The 26,232-nt window shown below is 36.2% G+C and overlaps 1 protein-coding gene across 1 annotated transcript in view; it reads left to right on the top strand.

The window, feature by feature from the left end:
- The first annotated feature begins 507 nt into the window (after window positions 1-507).
- The window catches only part of LOC135072381 (polypeptide N-acetylgalactosaminyltransferase 2-like), a 101,752-nt gene continuing 76,027 nt past the window's right edge, over window positions 508-26,232 (top strand). Inside the window, exon 1 of the mRNA XM_063966288.1 lies at window positions 508-709. Within this exon, the coding sequence (XP_063822358.1) occupies window positions 617-709 (93 nt within the window). The 5' untranslated portion in view covers window positions 508-616. The remainder of the gene's footprint in view (window positions 710-26,232) is intronic.

Genomic DNA, 26,232 nt, shown 5'->3' with positions numbered 1-26,232 from the left:
ATTAGTATTAATTGTTTTGGATAAAATTAAATACTGTTACAAAGTTAATTAGTAAAATGCGAACCGCAAAGCCTATTTTTGTGAAATAATTTAGGTTTGGACCGGTGCATAGTTCTAGAATCTAGATCTAAATATTTATTTAGGCCTTACAAACAGGAAAATACAAATTTATTTTATCCAAAAAATATGTAGGAAAATATTACAAACAAAATCGATTACATCTTTTTACAATACAAAAGACACATAATAATAATATTAAACGCCAAATTGTCGCCCAACCTGTCGCAGCTTCTTCTTCTTTTTTTTTTTGATGTTGGCAATACCTATCGAGGCCGAATGAGCTTCCATCTTTGTTCCAATTTCAAATCGCGAACCCTATTCAAATTCCATGACCTGTCAACCAAACAATGCACCGCACGCGCCATCGCTGCAGTATCGCGAGTTCTATTTTCAAACGGGGTTCGAGGACCGATACGCGCATGATCGGGCACCGCGCAGTCAGTCCGCTTCAGGCACCGAGCGCGGCCGCGCGCCGCCCGCGACCACACAACAATTCAAATAGTAAACAACGCGTTCCAACGTTCCGTTCCACGAAGTGCTGTGACAAAAAACAAAAATGAGGCGGAATCTCAAAATCCTCTGCCTAGTTGCAGCTGCATGGATGCTATTCCTCTTCTACTACATGCAACCGGACTCCTCGCAGTCAAAGGTAAGCGATCAGCTGTTCGCACTTCGCGCTTACCGCGCATGCGATAACTGCAGTGATGGCATTTTGATGGCGTGAATTAAAAATATAACAATTCCTAGTGAAAGCGTAATTTTGCCTTTCTCATCGTTCACCTTGACCCGGTGCGTGACGGTAAAAAAAGCCGTGAGATCGTTACAGAATGAGAGAGCAATTTAAAAACGTTAAACCGTGTTGTTTATAATAATACCGTGCACTAATATCCGAATCACGGATGTTAGGTTACATCACTATTTTGTTTTCAGGTCTTTTTATTTTAAGACTAGAGCCCGCACTGGTTTTCTTGAAAATGCTCAAGGTTGCATGGTGCATGCTACGCGGTCGCAATGCATTGTTAGCGATTTGCATGATAAATAATGCAATCACGATGATTTCATTATGATTACGAATTTTAAGATCGAAGTCAGAAACTGTAGTTTTGTTTTTTGTTAAACATTCTACTCGTTTGGTAAAAAATCTTGTTGGATTATTCAACGATGTCGCGGCGTGCATCGCTCTGTTGATTTTCGATCTGTTACAAAAAATATTTTACCAATTAAAGCATATTATCGATTTATATTATCTCTAACTCAGAATATAATGTAGTATTAGGCAAACAAACTTTTCATCCTATTTTATTACCTGGAAAATTATTGAAAATTTTCCAAACTTAATCTGTTCATCAGTGAAGATTTTCCAGTTGCTTAGGTGTTAAGACTTTAAAGCAAATATAAAACAGTTACTTTCGCATTTAAAATCATTAGTGTTTGTTTTTGATTCATTATTTATTAATAGATTTATCACAATATCAAATAATAATAGCTCATAAAGTAATCAAAGTCAAAGTCAAAATTTCTTTATTTGTTTAGACTAATAAATAGTTCTTACAAATCGTCATTTTGCTCTTAAGGAGCCTCTACATGTCTCATAATCTTTTTACCCTACCAGCGCTTCGAGACCAACATTTGGCAAGTGCTGAGAAGAAGCGCCGCAACAAACTCAGTCACCACTGTCTGCCGGTCAGCTCGGGCAATAAGGAAAAAATACAATAAATCAAAATGTCGTGCATGTAACGTACATATTTTATAACTAGCTTTCCGCCCGCGGCTTCGCCCGCGTGGAATTTTGTATGTCACAGAAAAACTTTATCACGCGCGTCCCTGTTTCAAAAACCGGGATAAAAACTATCCTATGTCCTTTCCCGTTACTCAAACTATCTCTATACCTTTCATTAAAATCGGTTCAGTGGTTTAGGCGTGAAAGAGAGACAGACAGAGTTACTTTCGCATTTATAATATTTGTATAGATAAACACGTTCGTTGAGTTAATAAATAACGTGATAATTAACTTTGAAGTATTGCGCAAATGTTATTTATTTGTTTACATCTGTGTGAAAGGAAAAGTTTGCATAGTAGATTAATGTATTACATAGGTATAAGTAACTTTTTAAGAAAGTATTTAGGAAATGTTAATATTATTATATGGACATTTGTTTATTTATTCAATTTATAATTTCATAGCAAAATAACATGGTAATGTTACTGATGCTGATAAGATAGCAGTTTCCTCCAGTCAACAGCACGAGTTCAATTATAAAAGGTTTTACATATCTGAATAATTTTAACTAGTGTTAACCATAATTTTTGTGCAAACTTTTAGGTTTCAAACTTGTTGGGATTTTACATTCACCTTGATTTTGATTTTTTTTTTTGAAAGAAAATAGCAAAACGATTTCTTCCAAACAAAAAAAAAGCAAAACAGAAGTGCTTATTTGAAATAGAAACTTATGAGTAGTTGTGATTACGAGATGAATGTAATTTAGGAATAAGTAGGTAAGGTATTCTATGGTAATAGTTAGGTAACTTATATTAAACTTTCTTAACAGAACTACGAGTTCATACTAGATCCCTAACTTCATCCTCGAAGCATGTAACAGCTAACGAAGTACAAACCGCGAGTTTCCGCGAATTACAGATAACAAAACTGCAACTTCCGACGAAGTCAATTAAATAACTATGCAGTTAATTCCAGGAACTAGCATATCAGAATGCTATTCGGCAAATAATTAAGTAACTGTTACCCAAAATGTGCAAATAAATATATGAATTTGAAACTAAATCTGAAAATTGGTTTGAGATGCGACTCTTAATGCTAAAATTAAAGTCTGTAACACAGCGATCAGCAGTCAGCGAGCGGAGGGTCGTACATAGTTTCAGTAACCACCGAAGTACTTTTTTTTTCAATAAAAATAAAGTTCGAGGCATCTCCTAATGAAAAAATCTTAATCTACCTCCAGTATACATTTTGTCAGTTGTAATTAGACATCACTAGTCCTCAGCATTCTTAGCCCATTGCTGGTCATGAGCTTCTCATAAGATATCAAGGCAACAGCTGGCCTGTTTGTGAGCGGGACTAGAAAAAATAGAAAATAAATAAATAGCGACTTATTACAACAACGCTGGCCATGGTTACAGGTTCGTTATAAAGTAATCTTGTATTTTTTAAAAAAGAGGCTGATGCTGCCCTCCTCAGCACCACCCCAAATAATTTTCCTGAAACAGAGATGGGATTAATGTTAGAAAAAATATATTGGAACGTGTAAAAGTATTTCTCATGAGCCAACTTCTGGAAATAAATGATGTTTATTATTTTTATGACAGTGTGATGGATTCAGTACTTGCTTTATAATAAACTCGTATTATGCACATATTTTTAGGATAGTCCTAGTTCATCCAAATATTGTGATACAAAATTGTAATATAACTGTAAACTGTATTAGGTGAAAAAAAAATTATATTTATTTCATTCATTTTTTATCCTGGGTTTTATTAAAACAGTCTAGGATACAGTTATGTAATCTTTTTCATTTTCATTGTCACAGTAAGTTTAACCGTACAGTTAATGCTACACTGTTACAATGGCGTTAGTAATTATTGCTGTCGTTGCGGTAGTTGGGATCTTACTTGTCATTAAGTGCTGTTATGACTTTTTTACAGATGGCACCTCAAGTTCCATTGTGATGCCTTAAAGGTTCGACCAAACCGACGCGTGCAGCCTGCGTGCGCGATGGCGATCAGTACAAATGAGTAGGATCGCCATCGCTATTGCGCACGCAAGCTGCACGCGTTGGTTTGGCCGAACCTTAAGTAGTTACTATTAGGTGTGATTTTTAACCACCTTACAAAGGTGGTTCTTTATTCGTCTGGAAATATCTAGAGGACTGTTGTACTAAGTAGATGCTGTATTATTAGCTTTAAGTTTATGCTTTAATGTTCTGAAGTGTCGTAGCTCGTCTATAGAATTTACCTTGATATGCCATCGATATACATTACCTACATTAGAAATTAGTATTCATATTAAGTCAGTTAAAAATACGGATTTGTTAGCATTTAAAAAGAGATGACGAAATAATCCATTAACTACATTAAATTAATTTGTTAAGCTCTCACTGACTAATCTCTACAAAATTATCATAATTTAGTTTTAATCGACTGTTAATCTACCAATAACTGTTGGATAACTAATTAGTGGTTTAAAAACAGTTACATTCCAAAAATTGGTCAGTTGTCGTATGTATTGTATAATCTCTTAAGTACTTATAGTACATTTAGTCGTTAATCGATTAAACAATTTGTATGAGGATCATACAAGTGCATGACCCTTTTGGCTCAATTTACCGAAATAGCAACCCGGATCAAGTTAATCATGAGAAGGTCAAGTTCATTTATGAATCACTAAAATACCTACCTTGTAGAACGACAAGATTCATGAATAACACATTTTAAATGTTAAGTTTTTGGTTTCACCGATATAATATGATTTAAAATATGTAATAAGAAATAAATTCAAGAACTTAAATTATGACATGGAGTCATTACCAAAATTGTGTGAAAAAAAAAATATTATTATTCTTTGATCTTCGAGTGAAAATTCGTTTCCTCGTTTCCTCTGACAAAGAAACACAACATTTTTAAAAGTTAGGTAAGTAATTATTCTAGTTACATTGTATTTTGTATTCCACATAAAGTAAACCAAAATCCATTTTGTCGTTTTGTCGGCCGTTTGGTGTAGTGGTTCAGAACGGACTACTATGCCGTGAGGTCCCGGGTTCGATTCCCGGCCGGGCAGAAATTGAAATGATGAATTTTAATTTCTGTGACGGGTCTGGGTGTTTTCTATGTATAATATGTATGTATTTACAAAAAAAAAAAAGTATTTAAGTATGTTTATATCCGTTGTCTAGTACCCATAGTACAAGCTTTGCTTAGTTTGGGACTAGCGGTGCAGTGTAAAAATGTCCAAGGATATTATTATTATTATTATTATTTATTAAGTATACACAGCTGTTGGTACCTTAAACTACTCTCAAGTCTGCGAGGTCCAAAACATATAATTGTTGAGAGCAAACATTGTGTGTGACATGAGTAGTTAAGCCGCATGAAAACTGTCCGCCACAGACGCCTCTCAAAAACAAACAGCGACAGAACTAAAAACACCCCAAATTGTTGTGAAAACTTTTATTAATATCGACCTCGCGGAAAATACATGTGGCCGAGCAGGACCGAGCTATGCGGCCGGAAAGAGACCGATGTTCTTTTGACAGCTCCGCTTGAAAAGACCAGACCGGCGATCAATATAGTAGTAAAGTCGGGGTGAGCGAGGAAAGAAAATTCACCCTCCATTCAAGATTTTTATTTATAAGTTGACTTTTCATGACCTCTTATGATGATGTAACTTAATTAAAATATTAAGGGGTCTTTTTAACGAACTTCAACAAAAGGAAGTTCTCAACTGAAATGAAAAAGATTTTCAAATATATTCCATGCAACTATTCAAATGATGTTACTAAGTAAGTGTAGGTAGATGATAGGTACTACAGAATTGCCTGCATCGATTTTGTTCCATTTGAGAGATCACTATAATTATTATCTATGGAATATCTATACTTTTTTTAAGTCTAGAAAGTGTGATTGTATTAACAAAGAGAAAGGGAAACGTTATGTATTAGAGTCAATGAAGTACAAAAATATAATAGTTTTCTGGAATTTTTGGCTGAATGAATATATGTATGAGACTCAAAAACTAACTGGACATCCGGTAAATGGGAGGGTTTTGTTGACTGAAAAATAATTTGGGGGCAAAGCTTATACATAATTTAATACAGAAGCCTGAAAACTAGTAGATACTTTATCAGGCACGCGTTATCAGCCAGATAAATAAGTTATGAGGGCAACTATCGAAGTTCAAACATTGTCTAACTTGTTTCGGGTTTGTATAAAAGATAGTAGTGTTGATAAACTTACGTTTTTAATTATAAAGTGAAAGACTCATTAGAAAAAAGTCTATTTTAATGAGAGTAAAATCTTTGTTCATGTGCAAAATATTGTAAGAACTCTAATTTTATTAGATCAACCATAATTATGTACTAATACAGCGATATTATACAAACAGGTTCTAAAACAAACAAAAAATCAGTTCATCGCAAATGTTCTCCATTATCAGTACTTATCACTAAATACTTACTTAAATTATTGTGCAAGAAGAGACAAAATTAGCAACTCCAGCATTTTCAGAAGTTTAGTCTATGTTAAATAAATAAAACACCATTTCAGCTAGCTGGCTGTCACATTAAATACAGGGTGTCCCAAAAACAATGGATAACCCTGTAACCATCGATAGGCCTCGCCATGATCTCACTAACGTCAATTTTTGACCCCAGTAAAAATATCACCGATTTCAAGATTTTTAAGTTTTTGTGCATTTTTAGAAAATTGCCACCTGCGATTACTTTTTCTCATGCCATTTCTACAAATGAGGATACTTTTCAATCTAGTTTTTTTCCTTATCACAAGGGATAGTTGGGCTATCAAAAGAAAATATCAAAGTTCAACAAACTAGTTTGAAAGTATGAAAATTTTAAGAAATTGCAGAAGAGAAGGAAAAATTAATTCATTGTCTTGCACTTTTGATCAGCCATCGTGTAAAAAAATGTAGGAGGACCATCGTGCCCATTACCTTAAAAACTTCCTTGGTTAATTGAGATTCTAAAAAGGTATCACAAGCCTATGTATCCTGTATTATTTTTATCTTATGGCTACTTGAATAGCAACTAGTATGAAAACTGCAAAAATGAGTTTTTCTCGTAATAGTTAAACTAGGACTGCATAGTGGCATTAAATACAAATGAATAATTTTTAGCGTAGGAATTTAAATAAAGCAACACTTTATCATCATCATCATCATCATTTCAGCCGTAGGACGTCCACTGCTGAGCATAGGCCCGTACCCTAAAATGATTTTCATAATGACCGCTTGGTAGCGGCCTGTATACAGCACCTTCCTGCTTATCTTTATGAGGTCGTCGATCCACTTTGTAGATGGACGTCCTATGATGCGCTCTCCGGTACGTAGCCTCCACTTGAACCCTGCTGCCTCAGTTCTGCGAACTACTGTGCCTTGCCCTTTGCCACTTCAGCTTGCTGATCCGTCGGGCTATGTCAGCGACTTTAGTTCGTTTACAGGTCTCCTAATTTCTGATACGGTTTCGTAAAGAAACCCGAGCATAGCCCCTTCCATAGCACGCTGTGCAAAAAATCCACGTTTCCGAGCCGTGTGTCATCACGGGCATCTGTCTATAGGCACATTTATAAGGTGTAAAACAAAAAATAAGTAATCACAAAAACGCAAGACGGACGGCCAATAGGGCAACAGGGTTCAAGTGGAGGCTACGTACCGGAAAGCGCATCGTAGGACGTCCACCTACAAAGTGGACCGACGACCTAATAAAGGTAAGCAGGAAGGTGCTGGATGCAGGCCGCTACCAAGCGGTCATTATGAAAATCATTGGGGTACAGGCCTATGTTCAGCAGTGGACGTCCTATGGCTGAAATGATGATGATGATGATGATAAAATGTTGCTTTATTAAAATTCCTACGCTAAAAATTATCCATTTGTATTTGATGCCACTATGCAGTCCTAGTTTAACTATTACGAGAAAAACTCATTTTTGCAGTTTTCATACTAGTTGCTATTCAAGTAGCCATAAGATAAAAATAATACAGAATACATAAGCTTGTGATACCTTTTCAGAATCTCAATTAACCAAGGAAGTTTTTAAGGTAATGGGCACGATGGTCTTCCTACATTTTTTTTACACGATGGCTGATCAAAAGTGCAAGATAATGAATTCATTTTTCCTTCTTCTCTGCAATTTCTTAAAATTTTCATACTTTCGAACTAGTTTGTTGAACTTTAATCTTTTCTTTTGATAGCCCAACTATCCCTTGTGATAAGGAAAAAAACTAGATTGAAAAGTATCCTCATTTGTAGAAATGGCATGAGAAAAAGTAATCGCAGGTGGCAATTTTCTAAAAATGCACAAAAACTTAAAAATCTTGAAAACGGTGATATTTTTACTAGGGTCAAAATTAGACGTTAGGGAGACCATGGCGAGGCCTATCGATGGTTACAGGGTTATCCATTGTTTTTGGGACACCCTGTATTTATCTAGGCCCAAACTAAACAGAGCTACGAATAGTACCTACTCTTAGTATAGTATTCGTACTAAGTAGCAGATAAACCTTAGTTTGTAACTTCATAAGGCTTATTCTCACTAGCTGTGTACGCCCGACTTAGTACGCCCGAAAATAGTTTGAATATTTTTTCCCGTTTTCGCAACATTTTTCATTGATGCTCTTCCTATTGATCGTAGCGTTTTTCCCGTTTTTGCAACATTTCTCATTTTAGCTCTGCTACTATAGATCGTAGCGTCATGTTGTAAAGCTAATAGCATTCCTCGAAAATGGGCTATACATACAATACAAAACTATTTTGTGTTATCGGACCAGTAGTTCCTCAGATTAGCGCGTTCAACCAAACAAACAAACTCTTCAGAGTTTAAATCATCATCATCATTTCAGCCATAGAACGTCCACTACTAGACATAGTCATCCATAATGGCCAGTGGTAGCGGCCTGCATCCAGCGCCTTCCTGCTACCTTTATGAGGTCGTCGGTCCAGCTTTATACTATTAGTAATTTAAGTAACCTTAATAGGGTGGTTAAAGATACAAAAGTTTCACGTCACACACACGCTTCGTGACAATGTAAATACACCTTTAAAGTACCCACAAAATTAGATTACTTCGTTTCAATAAAACAAGCAAACTAGAACAATCGGAGTGCATTGAATACGTAATGCTGAGTCTAAGTAATTCGCAGCACGCTCTAGAAAGTGTGTAATGCTCGATGTAAATTCGGATCACGACCCAAAGATTAACTAGGCCTACATTCGGTAGCTAAGGTTCGGTTGGTTACCTGAGAAAATTCGCGGGATTGATATAAATGATATATTTAGGACTGTATATCATTGGTTTAGTTCTAACCACGTGCCTGAGTTTACAATTTCACATGAGGACAAAAATACATATTTTAATTCTTTAGAAACGATCACTAAATAAACATAATACTACTAGGCAGACTAGATGCGAGATCTCACTAGCTAGATGGACAGGCAGCCGTGAAGGTTGCGGGAAACGCCTGGATGCGGGCAGCGTGGGACCGGTCTTAGTTGAACAACTGTTTAATTAATTATTGTACTAGTCCAGTGGAAGGTACTATCTGTTAAAATGTTTGTACTGAAATAAAATTCAAATTCAAATTCAAATAATGTAACTTTCAGATTACAACACAACCGATCAGTTTTAACCCCACCAATATCGGTTAGGGTTATTGAGTCAACCCGTTCTAATTTGTCCTCGATGCGACGTTATCACACCAAAAGTCAATGACCACTTACTTTGGCGGCAAAAAGTGCATCATGGCCGCCAATCGGTGAACTGTGAGCGAACAGAATGTAGTGTAGCGGTACTGACCTACGTGATAGCGTAACAATAGTCGCTATTTTTAAAATTATTGTTAAAAATAGTTTCTTTATTTTATAGCGGTAACGTGAAGCACATTTTGCGGACATAACTTTCGGGTTTATGACTTTGCCGAAAATAGACACATTTGCCGGACATTTTTTTCACAGATTTGTTTGTTTGAAAGTATTTTTGGTTATTTTTGATAATTTAACTAATATAATTGCTAAAATCCTTGAACTTTTTTTTCTAAACGTGTTTTTTTACACACATTCCTTAATATTGAATTACTGAAATCATGCTCCGTACAAAATCTCCATACAAATGGCAATTTCAGGGAGGCACTAAATATGTATCATAATAAATAATGCGGAAAGTAATATTTCCTCATTCTACTTTATGTATGGCCCTATAATGTGAATGAAACTTCTGTGATAGATGGTAATCCACAAGGCCGAAGCTGCCTCATTTTTATTACTGGTTTACCTTTAAACCTTACTAATTGACTTTTAATTATTGTTCTAGCTGTTAAGGTTGAGTTGCACCATCTTATTTTAACTTTGGCATACGTGAAAAATCTATCAAACTCCATACAAAAAACAACGGTCTTCGTTAAAGTTAGGTAGTAAAACTCAGCTTTACGCCCGTATTTACAAACGATGCTTGCTTAAGTGAAGCAGCAACTCGAACGCACAGCGTTGATTAGAGCTCTCTGATTGGTTCGTGTGTCACCCTGTGCGTCCACGCGCACTGTGAGACCTCATAGTAATGTTTGTGAATAATAAAAAAATCAATCAAAATAAAAAATATTTATTCAGTTTAGACCACAAGTGGCACTTATGAAATATAATACGGGCGTAAGTCTTTCTTTGACAAGCCGACTCTATGCCGTGCTATTGTAATAATAACGAGATACAAATGATAAGAACAACAAGCTACGAAAGCCGGATGCAATATGGCGAGGCGACAATTAATTGTAAAGAAATGTAGATCGTTTAGATTTAGTCGGAAGCGGAAAGCTATAATAAAACTGGCTTGCTGATCACGTTTTGATCGGTTGTGGTTGTAATTGAAACAGTTTAAGGTAGGGTTGCACCATCTTACTTTAACTTTGACAAACGTCAAAAATCTGTCAAACTCCATGGAAAAACACCGGTTATCGTTAAAGTTTCGGCCAAAGTTAGGTGGTGCAACTCAGCCTAAGATAAGCTGGTTTTGTTAAGTTGCATAATTTTATTGCACATTTAACTATTAACACATTAGATAATTGGATCAATTAAGTAATCAAATTATCCTTTCCCTTTCTTATACGAGCTGAAATATAATATTGTGTTTGTTTTATGATAAATAGGTAACGTGTGTTTGTGCTTCTGATGATAAATAGGTAAAGGCTTAATTTCAACTCATAAAAATTTGCGTCCAATAGGACTCGAATCCACAGCCTCAATTGGCTCTTGGCTAGTGTTATTAGACCAGGCAAACAATGCTTTGCCCGTATTAACAAACATTACTATGAGGTCTCACAGTGCGCGTGGACACATAGTGTGACAAATGAACCAATTACAGAGCTCTGTGCGTTCGATTTGCTGCTTCAGTTAAGCAAGCATCGTTTGTGAATAGGTACGGGCGTTAGTTATTAGACCAGGCAGACAATGCTCAAAGTAGAGATTTTAAATCTGTAAACGGAAGTTACTTAATATACCTATTATCAAATTAAAATTTATCTGCACGATTCGAAATTTAAATATTCAAATACCTTCAAGATTATTACGTCACGCGCGAAATCTTTCACAACTCACGAGACGGATATCCGTGGTACTCTCACTTTTCGTGCTCTACCCTCACATTTCCTGGATGTATGCACGGCGCATGACTGCTTTCCATTAAATGTCTAAAGATCCTTGCATATTCTGGCTTAGGATGTCAATCACGAGGCACTTTTCTTGGCGTTATACCAAAAGTGATAAATCGTATGCGTACAGACAACGCGTCAACGAAAACTCTGCAGCATCTTAAAAATGCTTTGATAGAAGCGATTTTGCAAATGTAGTCTGATGATGGCGACTGTACATGCAATGTCTTTGCTCTTTCTTTATGATTATTATTAGCGGCCAATGACGTAGATTCTGTTTATCAAAACAGCAAAGTTATCACGCGTTGGATTTCTCAGGGTTCGTTTTTGACCCCTGAATAATATAGGCATGACTGAAGTATAAACCCACTACCCATTAGTTATGTAATTTGTACTAATTGTGGGGTACGCCCCACGGGTTACTGGAGTTGCGCCTGGGAGTTGTTGAAGGCTCGAAGAAGAAGCGCCCGATGCAGAGATATCGCTGTCTCTCTCTCGCCGGTGTTCACGTAGCGGGGTAGCGGGGAGGGGGTGTAGTGAAATAACAACCCCTTGTTTCTTGAGTGGGCTTGTACTGGCTGCTGTTGGCTTCTAGGGACTTCTTGTTTCTTAGTTGTTACTTCGTAGCTATCTTCAAGTGGACTGTGATTTTGGCTTTTTTTTTTTTTTTTTTTTTTTTTTTTTTTTTTTTTTTTTTCGGACTGACTATGCTGATAGCCGTGAGCGGCTTTTTCAGCTTCACCGGACAATAGGTGAGCGCAGATGGCTCTCAACCTCAAAATTTAAGCAACGAGCCTAAGGGCGCCCCCGAGTGGGGCTCGAACCTCGGCCTAGGGCGTTGCTGGGGGACGGTAGCCTAACGTAGGTTTGGGGAGAGAAGCGGCCCGGCACGTGCCGATACCGCGAGAAAAAGGGACGGGTCGAAGGGGACCGCGGCGCGAGTCCTCGCCGGCGAGGACGGTAGATCGGTTGGAGTGGAGTGGTGCTAGTTTTCGCGAGCTGTTGGGCGGCCTCGATGGCTAGGGTGATGTCGTCGTCGGGATCGCTGAGGGCGTTCCTGGGACGACGTCTGCGCGGGGGGGTGGGGAGGTCCGGCGAGTAGTTCGCCGCCCCGGAAATGAGGGGGTTCGGGTGGGACGTGGCAGAGTCAAAATAGTTCTCAGTGTGATTTTGGCTCGGACCACCGCTATATTTGGGCCCACCATGCCACTCTCCACTAGTGACGCCTACGCATTAATCTAACGCCGTATCGCGTGCCTCCGTGCGACAAGGACGGAGCGAGTGCGAGCGAGATGCAGTACGGTGTGAGCGAGGGCCGCTAGTGGGAGCGAGACAACAAATGCTTGCTTTTTCTATCGAAAAGGCAATACCGTAAAGCGATTACGGCTCTATTTCCGATATGTCTGTCTCTGTCCTCCGTCGGAGGGTGAGTACCTATTTTCCTATCTTTTCTAACTACCTATTTTTCCTACCTATTTGTCCCTTTCTAAATGAAGCCAACACCAACAACAAGTTAATTTATTTTCATTCCAAATACAATTTACATGTTCAGAGTAAACAAATATCAAATAACGATTAACTATACACAATTAACAAATACAAAAGACACGAGCAATAAAGACACGATATAAAATAAAAGACAATAAAACACAGTACAAACAAAATGACTTGACACAATCTTACATGAATGTGAAGCTCAAGAAATACAACAAAACACTATATAATTCAAATGACAGATAAAGATAACTGTTGGGGACGACTCGCCGAGAAGGAGGAAATCGGCGAAATAGTGGCGCGAACGAATGCGAACACCGTTGCGCGTAAACTGTAAATGTGTATGTTTTGTATGTTAATTATTGAATATTTAAGGTTTTAACATGTATTTGATGGTCTCTGTAATAATATTAAATAGCTTGATATATAATTTATGGAAATAATAACCGTTTATGTAAGTTACGTAAGTAAAGATGGTAAATGATGAATAATTCTTTATAGAAGATGTAATTTATTAAGGACTAAGTTAAATTGTAATATATAAGGAAAGACGAAACCTATGTACTACTTTTTACATGAAAATAATAAAGAGGACACATATTAATTAAGGAAAACAGATAATTAAGAATAAGAAGATAGGGAATCGCTTAGGAGTGAGCGAGATAGGCATGTGAGCGCTCACGGACGCGTCTGTCTGAGAGGGAGGGTTTGAAAGAGAGATAGCCTACATTCGGTCATGGCGATTGGTGTAGATTATGGGCGATTGCCGCGACTAAACCCTCGCTCTCAGACAAGACATAAGAAGCGCGCCTCGAGCCCAAAAAGTGAGTTCGTTCCTGAGTGAGTTCGTTCCTGAGTTAGTTCGTCAGTTCGTGAATCCAGTCAGTCCAGTGCAGAGAAATCGGAATAAGTGCGAGTCGAGCTAAGCTCCTCCTAAACGCGACGCGGTTGCCCTATTCGAACGGGCAAAGTGTAGTGTAGTTCTAGACTTAAGGACAGGACCTACATAGTGTTAAGTGAAGATTTGTGAATTTGTGAAGTGATTAAAGAAGCTATACAGTCCATTGCGTTTTTATTTATCAAGAACTATCGATGAACGGTTGGCGGTTCGAGCTCCGCCGATCAGACCCAGTGCACGCACCGACACACCGAGCGGCTACTTCAGATCCCAACAGTGGGCGGTCGTGCACAATAACAATTGCCTACTTTTCTGGCCTAGCTTATCTTTATTGCACAAACAACATACATCTCTGTGTCTATTTCTAACGCTATTTCTTTATACATTGCAGGGTCTATTACAAGCTACGAAACGAATACAAAACAAACTTATTTACATTTACAATCTATTACAAACGTTCTGTACAGATAAAGATAACAATTGCCTACTTTTCTGGCCTAGCTTATCTTTATTGCACAAACAACATACATCTCTGTGTCTATTTCTAACGCTATTTCTTTATACATTGCAGGGTCTATTACAAGCTACGAAACGAATACAAAACAAACTTATTTACATTTACAATCTATTACAAACGTTCTGTACACTAATGAACAAATATAATTATGACCCAACAAATATTGGGAAATCAAGTTAAATAAAGAAGTTTCTACTTAGGTACTGCAACCTGTAAGTGCAACTGCTGAGTTAATTCTGAAATTTATTTATTTCAATTCGAAAGCTCTAAAGTAATGTATTGATGAATCAAACCTAAACCTTGAAATCTTCTCGGAAACTAACAGATAGAAAAAACAAATCGTATTATTAATGGAAAGACTTGAGTTTTTGTATAGATTTTAACCACAATAACAACTCGATCTCACCGTACCTTCAAAACATATCAACGTGAAGACAGTTCCTATTAAGATGCAAGACCGTGCACCGAGTCCGGAACTTTTGGGAGTGTGTCACTCGGGACCAAACTCAGTCAGTGGGACAGACGAATTTTTGATGGACTAGTCATAGAATGATAATGTAAACAGGTGAACGTGATATAAGGGACAAACTGGAAAAAATAACTGTAAATTGTGACGATTTATATCTGGAAAAATCTGTCAATCTTTTCGTGGAAAATCTTCTTGATGAATTATAATGTCATAAAAACATTGTAATTGACCCCTTCATTGTTAAAAACTCCATGATTACAGCACAGTTGTAGTTAATTAATGTTTTGTCTCTACCTCTCAAAAGGTGGTTTTCCCGTCATGGAAAGAAACAAAACGTAGTTTAGTTAATTATGGCATGTTTTTGCGGATTTTAATAAACTACATTCTACGTCACCCTGTACCAAGTACCTAATTAGCCGCATGAAATAATTGTAAATCTGGATGTGTTACTGTGTTTTGTTTTATTTTAAGTTTGAGGTAGGTACCTACAGAGCTGTCCCATCTAGTCTTTGGCCATCTGATGGCCTTTTGTTAAAATAAGATTTAAATCAAATTCGATAAATGATAAATGCACTGTTTATGTACTTTTTATGCAATTTTGAAACGCCATTTTGCATTAGTAGCTCCACAGCTTCAACAAAGACATACGAAAACAAGCTCTCAAATTAATATTCGCCAAGAAATTTCCCAGTGTTGTCGGCATTACGGCTCGCATTCTCACAAAGAATGCCTCAAAGCGTTTTTTGCACTTGGCACCGTGCCACACGTAAGTAGCCAAGAGACAAGGGTCTTGTGACGAAATGAAAAATGTCATGCATGTTTCATTAGGTTTAGGAGCTCTTTTTTTTCTTTTTAACTCAAAATTTGGCAAAGGCATACTTTATGTTCGGTTCATCCTTGGAAATAGTTTAGCAATTCAACTTTCGAATTTGGACTTTTGTTTTTTAGCAAATTAATGATCCCGCAGACTACAGATTTTAAGACGGCCGATAGTTTGTTTTACAATTTGTATGAGGAATCGGCCGATACCAAATCGGTAAATGTGCGTACTTTCGTCTTTCATGTATGAAAGAAAAGTCTATATTCGTAGTCTAAGAAACGATTAGAATTCGTTAGTAGCTTACTGATAAGCGATAAGACATAAGAACACAACAATCTGCTCTACATTAAGTCCTAATTACTTAAAGGTCTTTCAACGAAGCCTTATTTCTAGTCTCAGCGTGTCTTTGTACTATCATATCCACTTCATTGGTTCTTTCAAATTCTATAGCACTGAGTAATCCTGAGGGAAGCCCTTTTAATAGCGTAGCTAATATCTTAATTAAACTTGCTACAGCTTCACTATAGACCATGATTATATGGTTAGTTATCGCACTAGTTCAGTCAAACTGGGTCACTTGCTCCTTGCAACCGGTTTAATTAACAATAAACAACGGATATGTATCGCGAAGGACACTAACCGTGAGTCATAGACCAGTTACATGGCCATTCATACTTACTATTTCGTCTCGGTGTTGTATGTAAAATTTGTGGCATAAATGTACCTTTCTTTAAATATTTACTTTCATTAATGAATTTACATGTTTAGATTACTACATGTAATAAAGTAGTACTGGATATAAACTAAAGATAATCATCCAATATCACTAATGGTCAATAAGGTCAATTTATAGTCCCTAATACGAAATAAGTTTCATCAACTTGTTTTAACTTAAATATAGAGCCAATGTTTAGTCCAATATTCATAGCTAGATAAGATTGATTTGGTCTAAATATTCAACATACATAATATTCATTGTTATGTATCGTCTATAAAACGGGAGAGAATTTCGTCTGATATAAATCAAATAACCAGACCCGAAAGCGAGTTTCTTACTCCCCAGGGACATTGCTTCCGTAAAATTCCGCCTTTGTAAACTCAATCGGGAAGCTCGAAGTTCCTTGCTTTCTTGGAACGATTTCAACTGAACGTCCAATATCGCCTGAACAGTACTTATAAGGTGTCAGAGCCTAATATTGCTCCAATGTTCAACCCAGATCGTATAGAAAACTATCGGCCGCCCACGACTTCGTACACGTGGATCCCGTTTTACGTAGGGTGGAGATTCGTAAAATCCTTTGTTAGCGGATGCTTACCTACGTCATAACATCTACTTGCATGCCAAATTTCAGCCCGATCCGTCCAGTGGTTTGGGCTGTGCGTTGATAGATCACTATGTCAGTCAGTCAGTCAGTCACCTTTGAGTTACTCGCGGTTGGACCGTATGCCGCAACGCAAACGCGGCTTTATTCTAAAACAATTGAAAACCATAACCAGAGCATGACGGATGAAAAACAAATTGACATTACATAACGTATTTATTTATCAACAAACAGTGTTACCGTTAAATTTAGAATAACTAATCTTCACAAGTTTCCAAATTTGAATTAACAGTGTCTTGTTACGGATGTAAATTAAATCGAGTAGATCCGTACGCTCGATTGATCGAGCGATCGACTAAATCGATCAATATTATTACAACTTTTTTACTCGCCGTGAAGCGTGCGCTCAGAAATTAAAGTTGATTAACTTTGAAATTTCATGCTCGTCCATCGAAGCTTGAACTTGCTTATCAATATTATGCCACGACTGATGTTTAATTAACTTTGAGAATAATAGCTTCATCTCGTTAATTTAAACTTCCCCGGTGTCATAAATAAAGCATTATTACTACTTACTGAATAGGTAAATAACTACAAAAAACAACATCTTTTAAAAAACTCTTCATTTTAGCTGCAAAAACCCAATTAGTTTTCAATTTGCTGTAAGATTCGATTTAGTGGCTTTGAAATCAATAAATGAGTTAATCAATTGATCTAATGAAATAGTGACGCCACAGATTATCGCACCCAAATCGTCATTTTCCACAGACAACACCGCGACCTTTCCCGCGCAAAGTTCGCAGAGCGCAACCTCGGCGGAGTAATTTTTCCACACTTTCCCGCGCGATCGCTTTCAAACCAAGCGAAACTAATAAGCAGCACCGCATAATTGTATGAAAGTGGTATTGTTCATTGATGGGTTTTTAGTACGATTGTCTGTCGGTTTGTTAATGATTGCGTGATTCCGGCGGATTAAACAGTAGCAAATGATAATTACAGCATCAATTTTTCTTTTGTTTATTTCTTTAACAAGATCAAATGTATACCTAGCGTAAATTATTCTGCTTTCCTAATTAATGTAACACAGAGTGAGCTAACTCAACAACAATAATTTTTCTTTAATTCAATTCCTATGAAGTAATTGCTGTTTTAATATCCATAATTTCATTTCATTAAAATTATGTAGAGCTATTTCTTGGCCAGACATTTTCAACTGATTAAAAGCACTTAAAAGTTTCATTTTCAAAGATGGCGGACATCCGCGCCAGGAAATTGGAACTAGTACTGATAAGCCTCCCGGATTATGGCTTTTACTTTAATGTAGGCAGAATAACTTACAGACTTGGTGCTTAAGCTTCTAGCACACAGTTTTATTATAATTTGACTAAAGATTTACTACACAGGCTGTCCTAAACTGAATATTGGGTCAATCTCTTATCAAAAACTTATTAGACATCTAACAACCGCATCGTTTAATAAAATAAGACAGTTAAAAAACTGTTTACACAATTTCTTTAAATAATTTGCAATTTCTATACCTACGACACGTCAGTTTTGTATGAAGCTTTAAAATGCCACTTTTAAATTGTTACGTGACTTAATTACACTAATCAACTAAACACTATCTTATTACATTTCAAACTATTAGTACTAATTAGCAAAAGTAACGACTATAATAATATTATGTAATATTCCTTGCAAAAAAGAAACAAAATCTTATGCCCCGTCCTTACGAAGACCATAGAGATATAGAGATATGCCAACTAATGCGCTAAGTTTGAAACTCAGTATCGCATTAGAAATTCACACACACAAAGTAATTAAAATATGTGCTCATTATCCACTGCGGTATCAGTACTCAACGTTCGAATAATCTTTAGTACTACGCAATCAATGTAAACTGTTTACATTATGACGTCGCTGCAGTCATCATTGCTGTCCCAAGCAATGTGTTCTGTTTTTGGGCATATTGCTGCGGCCTCGGGCCCGCTCCCTTGTCACATCTCCCTTTAGTTTCTGTGATCTGTGTCGAAGACTAATTAAGACGTTTAGTTAATCAATCTCGCTCATCAACATAGCCAAGATACCCCGATCGTTGCGAAGTATCCACGCTTTCTATGTCTTTGGCAGGAAATGTGCAGATCCAGTGTTACTGGTTAGAGAAATGCGCCAACAATTTCTAATAAGTTCTTGCAACTTTGTTGGGGACGATATCAGTTGTGGAGAAAATAAATCTTTATAAGTAAACTAGCTGTGCCCGCAACTTTTGAATCTGATTTCTCGTTTTTGGAATATTTTTCTTTGCTGCTCCGGCCCTATTGACTGGAAGGTGATGTTATAAATAACCTTTTTCGATAAATGTAATGCAAAGAAATGATTTGATTTGATTTGATGGGCTATCCATCCAACACAAAAATATTTTTTCAAATCGAACCAGTAGTGCCTGGGAATATAGTCCAGTCAAATTAGACATGAACCCTGCAATAATTCGCATACAGCTGAAAATTGGTACGAATGTTCGGAGCACCATTATGAATTAACTGTGAAAAGTCCCCATCGTTCCGACGTGTGCTAAAAAAAAAATTCAAGGTCAAACTTAAAAAATACGGGTTTTTGAGATTTTCAGCCAAACGATAAGTTTTATCACAAAAATATGTATGACAAGGTTTAAGACCATACAATTATCTATCAAAATTGTCTATACACTTTCTCCTAAGAGTCAGCGTTTCTGAGATTCGATGATCTGAAGAGTCAAAAAAGTGTTTTCTTCTTAACTGTCTTACACATAAATCCAATGTGATATCGCCTCGTGCCACGACTCAGCATTGTATCATGATGTGTTGTCGACGTCGAATATAAAATAATCAACCTCAATGTCGTCTGTCATCTTTAATTATCGAAAAATGGGTGCAACTTTGACGAAGGACTGCACCGTAAGTTTCTAAGATACGAAGTTTTCGTGTCTATTATGTTTAAGAGCTCTTATATGCACACGTCACTACTCTACTTGTAACTCTATGGTCACTCTTTTAGCCCGACCAAGTTAGACAGTCCAGGTTATAATAATTCACATAGAGCTGAAAATTTGTATGAATGTTAAGAACACCATCCTAAATGAAATGTCAAAACTCCCCGACGATCCGTCATTTAAAAAAAAAGTTTTCGAAGTCCCAAGTTTTTTGCATTTTTTGGCCAAGTAGTAAATTTATCATAAAAATAGATAAGAAAAACTAGTAGATCATAAAAATATCTATCAAAATTGTCTTTACCCCTTTTTCCTAAGAGTCACCGATTATGAGGTAGAATGATTCAAAAAGTTAGTTTTGATGTTCTCGTTATATGCACATGTTTCCACAACACCTATGAGGGTTATTTGGCGTATTTTTTTTACCAGGTTTCCCCAGTAGGCCTTTTTTAAGATGTATTTGTTATCCTGTTCAATTCAAAACTATTTTAATAGAGTTGAAGTTGTGGACTTTTGGAGTAGTTAACAGAATGCGAATTCTCCAACTTTTTGCATCGTTACCACATAAACGGTGACTCTTAGGAAAAAGGGGCAAAGACAATTTTAATAGATAATTTTATGATCTACTACTATTTCTTATAATTTCTTATGATAAGTTTACTGTTTGGCGGAAAAATGCAAAAAACTTGGACTTCGTAATTTTTTTTTTCAAATGACGGATCGCTGGGGACTTTTGACATTTCATTAAGGATGGTGTTCTCAACAATCACACAAATTTTCAGCTCTATGCGAATTATTATAACCTGGATTTTCTGACTTGACCGGGCTAAAAGAGTGACCATAGAGTTACAAGTAGAGTAGTGACGTGTGCATATAAGAGCTCTTAAACATAATAGACACGAAAACTTCGTATCTTAGAAACTCACGGTGCAGTCCTTCGTCTAAGTTGCAAACATTTTTCGACAATTAAAGATGACAAATGACATTGAGGTTAATCATTTTATATTCGACGTCGACAACACATCATGATACAATGCTGAGTCGTGGCACGAGGCGATATCACATTGGATTTATGTGTAAGACCGTTATGAAGAAAACACTTTTTTGACTCTTCGGATCATCGAATCTCAGAAACGCTGACTCTTAGGAGAAAGTGTATAGACAATTTTGATAGATAATTGTATGGTCTTAAACCTTGTCATACATATTTTTGTGATAAAACTTACCGTTTGGCTGAAAATCTCAAAAACCCGTATTTTTTAAGTTTGACCTTGAATTTTTTTTTTAGCACACGTCGGATCGATGGGGACTTTTTACAGTTAATTCATAATGGTGCTCCGAACATTCGTACCAATTTTCAGCTGTATGCGAATTATTGCAGGGTTCATGTCTAATTTGACTGGACTAATAGCGCGTTCAGCAAACAAACTCTTCAGTTTTGTAATATTAGTATAGATTTTCATGAAATTCAATCCCAATTACCAACCTTACTTCGATCAAATATTTAATCGTATACTCTTAATTAACAAAGATGTCCGATTTCTTTAAAAAAGCATTTGACATTTTCTAAATGTAACAAAAAGGCAAAAGAGAACTTGTTTTGTTTTCAAGTGTGTTTTTCGAATTTTAAAAACGTTGTTGTCAATTGTTTGTACTGATTTGACATTTTGATGATACGGTATTTTTTTAACATAAAAAGTATTTTATTAATGAGCTTGCTCTGTTAATAATAAAAATAAATGAAGATACTATGTATTCGGGTCCGTGGCCGAGTCCCCCTGTGTTCGACGCACCCGTGGTCGACGCCCCCGGTCAGATAGAAGCAATTTTTAATCAAATGTACAGTCGAGTCACAAAAATATTTATAAACGAATAAATATACTGATCGTACAAATAAATGTTTAATATTATTTAACCATAGTGATACCTAAAAATATAATAGGTTTTATTTTAACCTATCATATTTTATCATAGGTTTTATTTACCTATAATAACATGTAAATCGTTTTACCTAATCAAAATAATTGTAACAATCAGTCTTTAAAATAACTCTACTCTCTCTACATTTAACTAACTACAAATAAAAGTTTTAATTATAAAAGTTTTAAGTATTTTTAACAAAAAATTAAATACATCATTTTAAATAGCGTCAAAAATGCATGGTTTTCGTTGACTGTACTTAGTGCAAAAGCCGAAAAAAATATGATATTAAATTTATTTAAATCGGGGGCTTCAACCACGGGTGCGTCGAATACTGGGGGACTCGGCCACGGACCCATGTATTCTTATGAAAATGTCTATTGCCTGTAGTTAAATAATATTATGATTGGTTCTAACTACATACGTATCTACCGAGACATTAGTTTTAACATCTAAACAATTAATAGTATACCTAAATGCTTTTTTACTGCTGTTTATAATTAATCTGTCTTTTTAAAAATACATGCTGAAAATTTTTGACTCTGCATGCTCCGAGCTGTTATAATACCTTTTGTGGCTAATTAAAAAAAAAATTCGTTGTGATCTATTTTTAGTTTCGTAGATGTACCTTTCTTAAATTAACTTTAGGACTCTGGAGAGTTTACATAGGGATGCCTATCATCTAGCTGATAAAATAAATATCAATTTCGCAGTGACCTTTGAATGAAGTATTTACGTATTCATAAAGCAATGTTTACATTATCCCCAGGTACAAATAATGTTGAGAAAAGAAAATGTATTACGTTACGGTCCTCGGAGAACGTCTGGGTATGAGTTGAGTATCCATCTTAATTTAGAGTAACCTTTACAAAACGGGATGTTTTCTATTGGAATAAGCCTAGGGTTATTCAGACTAACTGTTAGTGTTTCGGAATGATAAATGGCTGGATTAGCCTTGAAACTGTTATCGCTTCTTTGGAATCTATTTTCACAGCTATCATTGGCATTGCTTCAACCCTCGGTAATCGATTATACAGGACTGGTGGGCTTATAACTCGTCAGATATTTTTGTTCTGCTTCTTCTATCGTGTGGGTTTTAATAACAGAAGTCAAATCCATGATAAATGGATAGCTTTAAGTGATTCATGACTCAACAGGACCAATAGGACTTTAATCTGGCGAAGTATAGTAGAATCATATTTAACCGACTTCAACAAAAGGAGGAGGTTCTCAATTCGGTTGGTACATTTTTTTTCTATGTTTGTACACCGATTACGCCGATATTTCTAAGAATATTTACGTGATTCTTATTTTCATCGATGCGGAATAGTTGCCATTTGGTCCCATAAAAATTTAATTTGGTTAAGTAGCTTTTATTTAATGAGCATTTTTAGTATTTTTAAGATAATCAGGCTGATTTGACTACAATATTCTATCCATACTGGGCAAAACCATAGTATGTACGATAAATAAAGTTTTACTTAGCACGATATGACCATACATCATACTGTGCATTTTGAAAGATTCCGGTTATTACAATAACTAGGCATGTAAGATGTGCCGTCGTTCGTACAATGTTTATAACTCTAATAAAATAACCTACGGATTTCAAATATGTAGTTAATCAGTGGGCAGTTACTAAACATATAAAGTAGAAGCCATATTTCACAAAGTGCTTACCAACTAGAGTTTAAATCTTTGGTTTGTTGGCATACAGTCGGCTAGATAATTGTCTGACCCAAATACAAGATTTAGGGTTCACCTCGCTGGATCGTATGCCAAGTAGGTCAGCCGACTACGGGTAGGTAAAAAGTCAATACGGTAATTTTAAATGGCAAAGATAGACAGACACACTCTAATCCAAGCCTTTTCAAGGCGAGAGTTCACATACAAGGCAGATTTGTACCATCCTGAACTGCATCTTACTTAAGGCGATTAGAGTCCTCAATGACCTTGGGCGTTTGACCTTCACGCCGCGCGAAACACCCGCGCACCCCGCACGAAAACTCCGATTTGACACCGATCAAAATTACACGGGCATAGGTAGATACAGAATAGAAGCTCTTTTTTCATGACATTACTGCCTATTATTTTAAACTTGAATTGATGGACCTTGTTGTCGGTGTCATTTAACTCAGGCGTAAAGGTATTTAATAAAAATCCATGAACATTTTGTACGGGATATATATTTTTTATTTTTTCGTATTCAGGGTCTGGACCCATAAAAACCGAAGGGGCCGCCACCGTAACATGGTACGGACGTCTTCTTAGTTCATTGTTAAAAGATATGGATGACCAATTGTCTAAAATTTAGATTTTTAGACTCTAAAATGATGTATTGAAAACCCTGTCTATTGTAAAAAGTTAATTATTGATTGATTTTACTTTGAAATCGATTATACGGATTTTCGATTATCCGGAACACCCCTGGTTTTAATTGATCCGGATAATCGGGATTCTACTGTATTGTCTATGGTTTAAAAAAGCAAATGTTTCTTCTTTTGTCTATTGTCATTCTATAATAAACTGAAAATGTGTTTAATCTCGTCTTTTTATTAGCTGGAATGTGGCCGTAGGAATAGGCAAGTTTCTTAAAAAAACACTTTCAGTCCGTCAATTACACTATCAAAAAATATTGGACACGGGATATTTTTACTAACAACTTATTTGTCAACAAACAAGTAATTACGAAGTTATGATGCGATGAAATTCCGCGTGACGTCACAATACGCAACAATTTTAAGCACGCCTTAACGTCATGGGCCTCTTCTGAACTTTGGCGCGATTTATCTCTTTAAATTTTCATAAGTTTAAAAAAGTGAAAAATACATTTAAAGTATTTTTTTGGTAAGTTGACCGACGGACTAATTCAAACTCTTGCTTTACCCAGGAAACATCCCTATTCTTCGAAATTATTACGAGCTACATAACGAAAAATCTTTGCTACTACGCCGCAGCAAATTCCGCATCATAAATAAAAAAATAAATTAGAAGAAAACGACGAAACTTTTTAATTATTATAGCCTATAGGTACGTTTCATGGTTAGGTAATTTAGGGAAGTTTATTTGCACTTAACATGAAAAATATGGTATCAATGTACTGTGTACCTATGCACCTTCAGTGGCAACAACAAGGTCTATTGAGTACCTATAGTCTACTAAAGGCATGAAATAAATTAATTTTCACCAAAAATTAAAACCAACTCCAAAACGAATCACCAAAAGGTAGGCTGTCACCGATTCCGAAAATATCAATCATGATATAAGGGCATTTGTAATCAGTATCCACATTTTTTAATAAGCTCTATAGAACAATTTATCTATACCACCTTTATCTTATTTTTTTTAACTGTGGTATTTTCGCGAAGAAACATTTTGAAAATCTAATTCTAAACGGCCCATTTGCGCCGAGCCTAAGTATGAAAAATATAAATTGTTTTCTTCACGTAAATCGATTAAGTTACTGATTCTGACTCGCTCCTAATTTGGATACTGATTGCATAGGCCTAGTAAATAATAACGGAATATATTTTCAACTTTTACTTATCTAGTGCCGTTTTTTTTTGGAGTCGGTTTTTTTACACTAATAGATTCTATTTAGGTAGATAATAGCGTCCGAGCATGCCTTAATTCAATCGTATCGTCTGACTGAACGTGCTCTATGAACAACTCTGACATAAAAACTATTGTCAAACAAAGACTAGGTTGCACCATCTTATTTTAAATTTGACAAAAGTCAAAAATCTGTCAAACTCCATACAAAAAAACACCGGTTATCGCCAAAGCTACGGTCAAAGTTAGGTCACGTCAGGTGGTGCAACTCAGCCAAAGAAAAAATCATTTTGATCGCTAATGTCAGTTTGCAGCGAGTGACACAACCTCCCCGTCTGAAGGCCAGCGGCCGACTGCCGCCCGCACCCCGCGAAGGCCCCCTCAACAGAAAAACGTTCGGAATTTATCAAAAGTAAAATTTATGAATGAAAGTAATGTTCGATTGAAAAACGCAACGTGTCATTTAAAGATTAAAGAATTCCTAATCTATTCGTGCAAAAATCTTTTAAATTAACATAGCCGTTTTGGAGGAGTAGGGAATTTAAGTAAAAAATCGATGTCCCGTATTTATTTTTTTAATCCAAAACAAAGAGACGTAGCGAAAATTCAAACGTCACAAATGTAGTCCTTGAACTGTTGTATAACATATATTTTTTTCAACTATTTCTGTCCAGCAGTAAAAGAGGAGTAGGCTTTACAAAATGCCCATTTGACGCGAATTGAGGACTCTAATCGCCTTAACATCAGGTGCGATTGCGGTCAAATACCTGCCTTGTTAACAAAAATTCATAGGTTATAACGTCTGTCATTTGTTTTTGGTACCACGCCATAAACTTTA

This window comes from Ostrinia nubilalis, chromosome 6 (genome assembly GCF_963855985.1).
Source record: "Ostrinia nubilalis chromosome 6, ilOstNubi1.1, whole genome shotgun sequence".
NCBI lineage: Eukaryota > Metazoa > Arthropoda > Insecta > Lepidoptera > Crambidae > Ostrinia > Ostrinia nubilalis.
The sequence above is the reverse complement of the archived record's forward strand: the minus strand, read 5'-3'. Positions and strand labels throughout refer to the sequence as shown.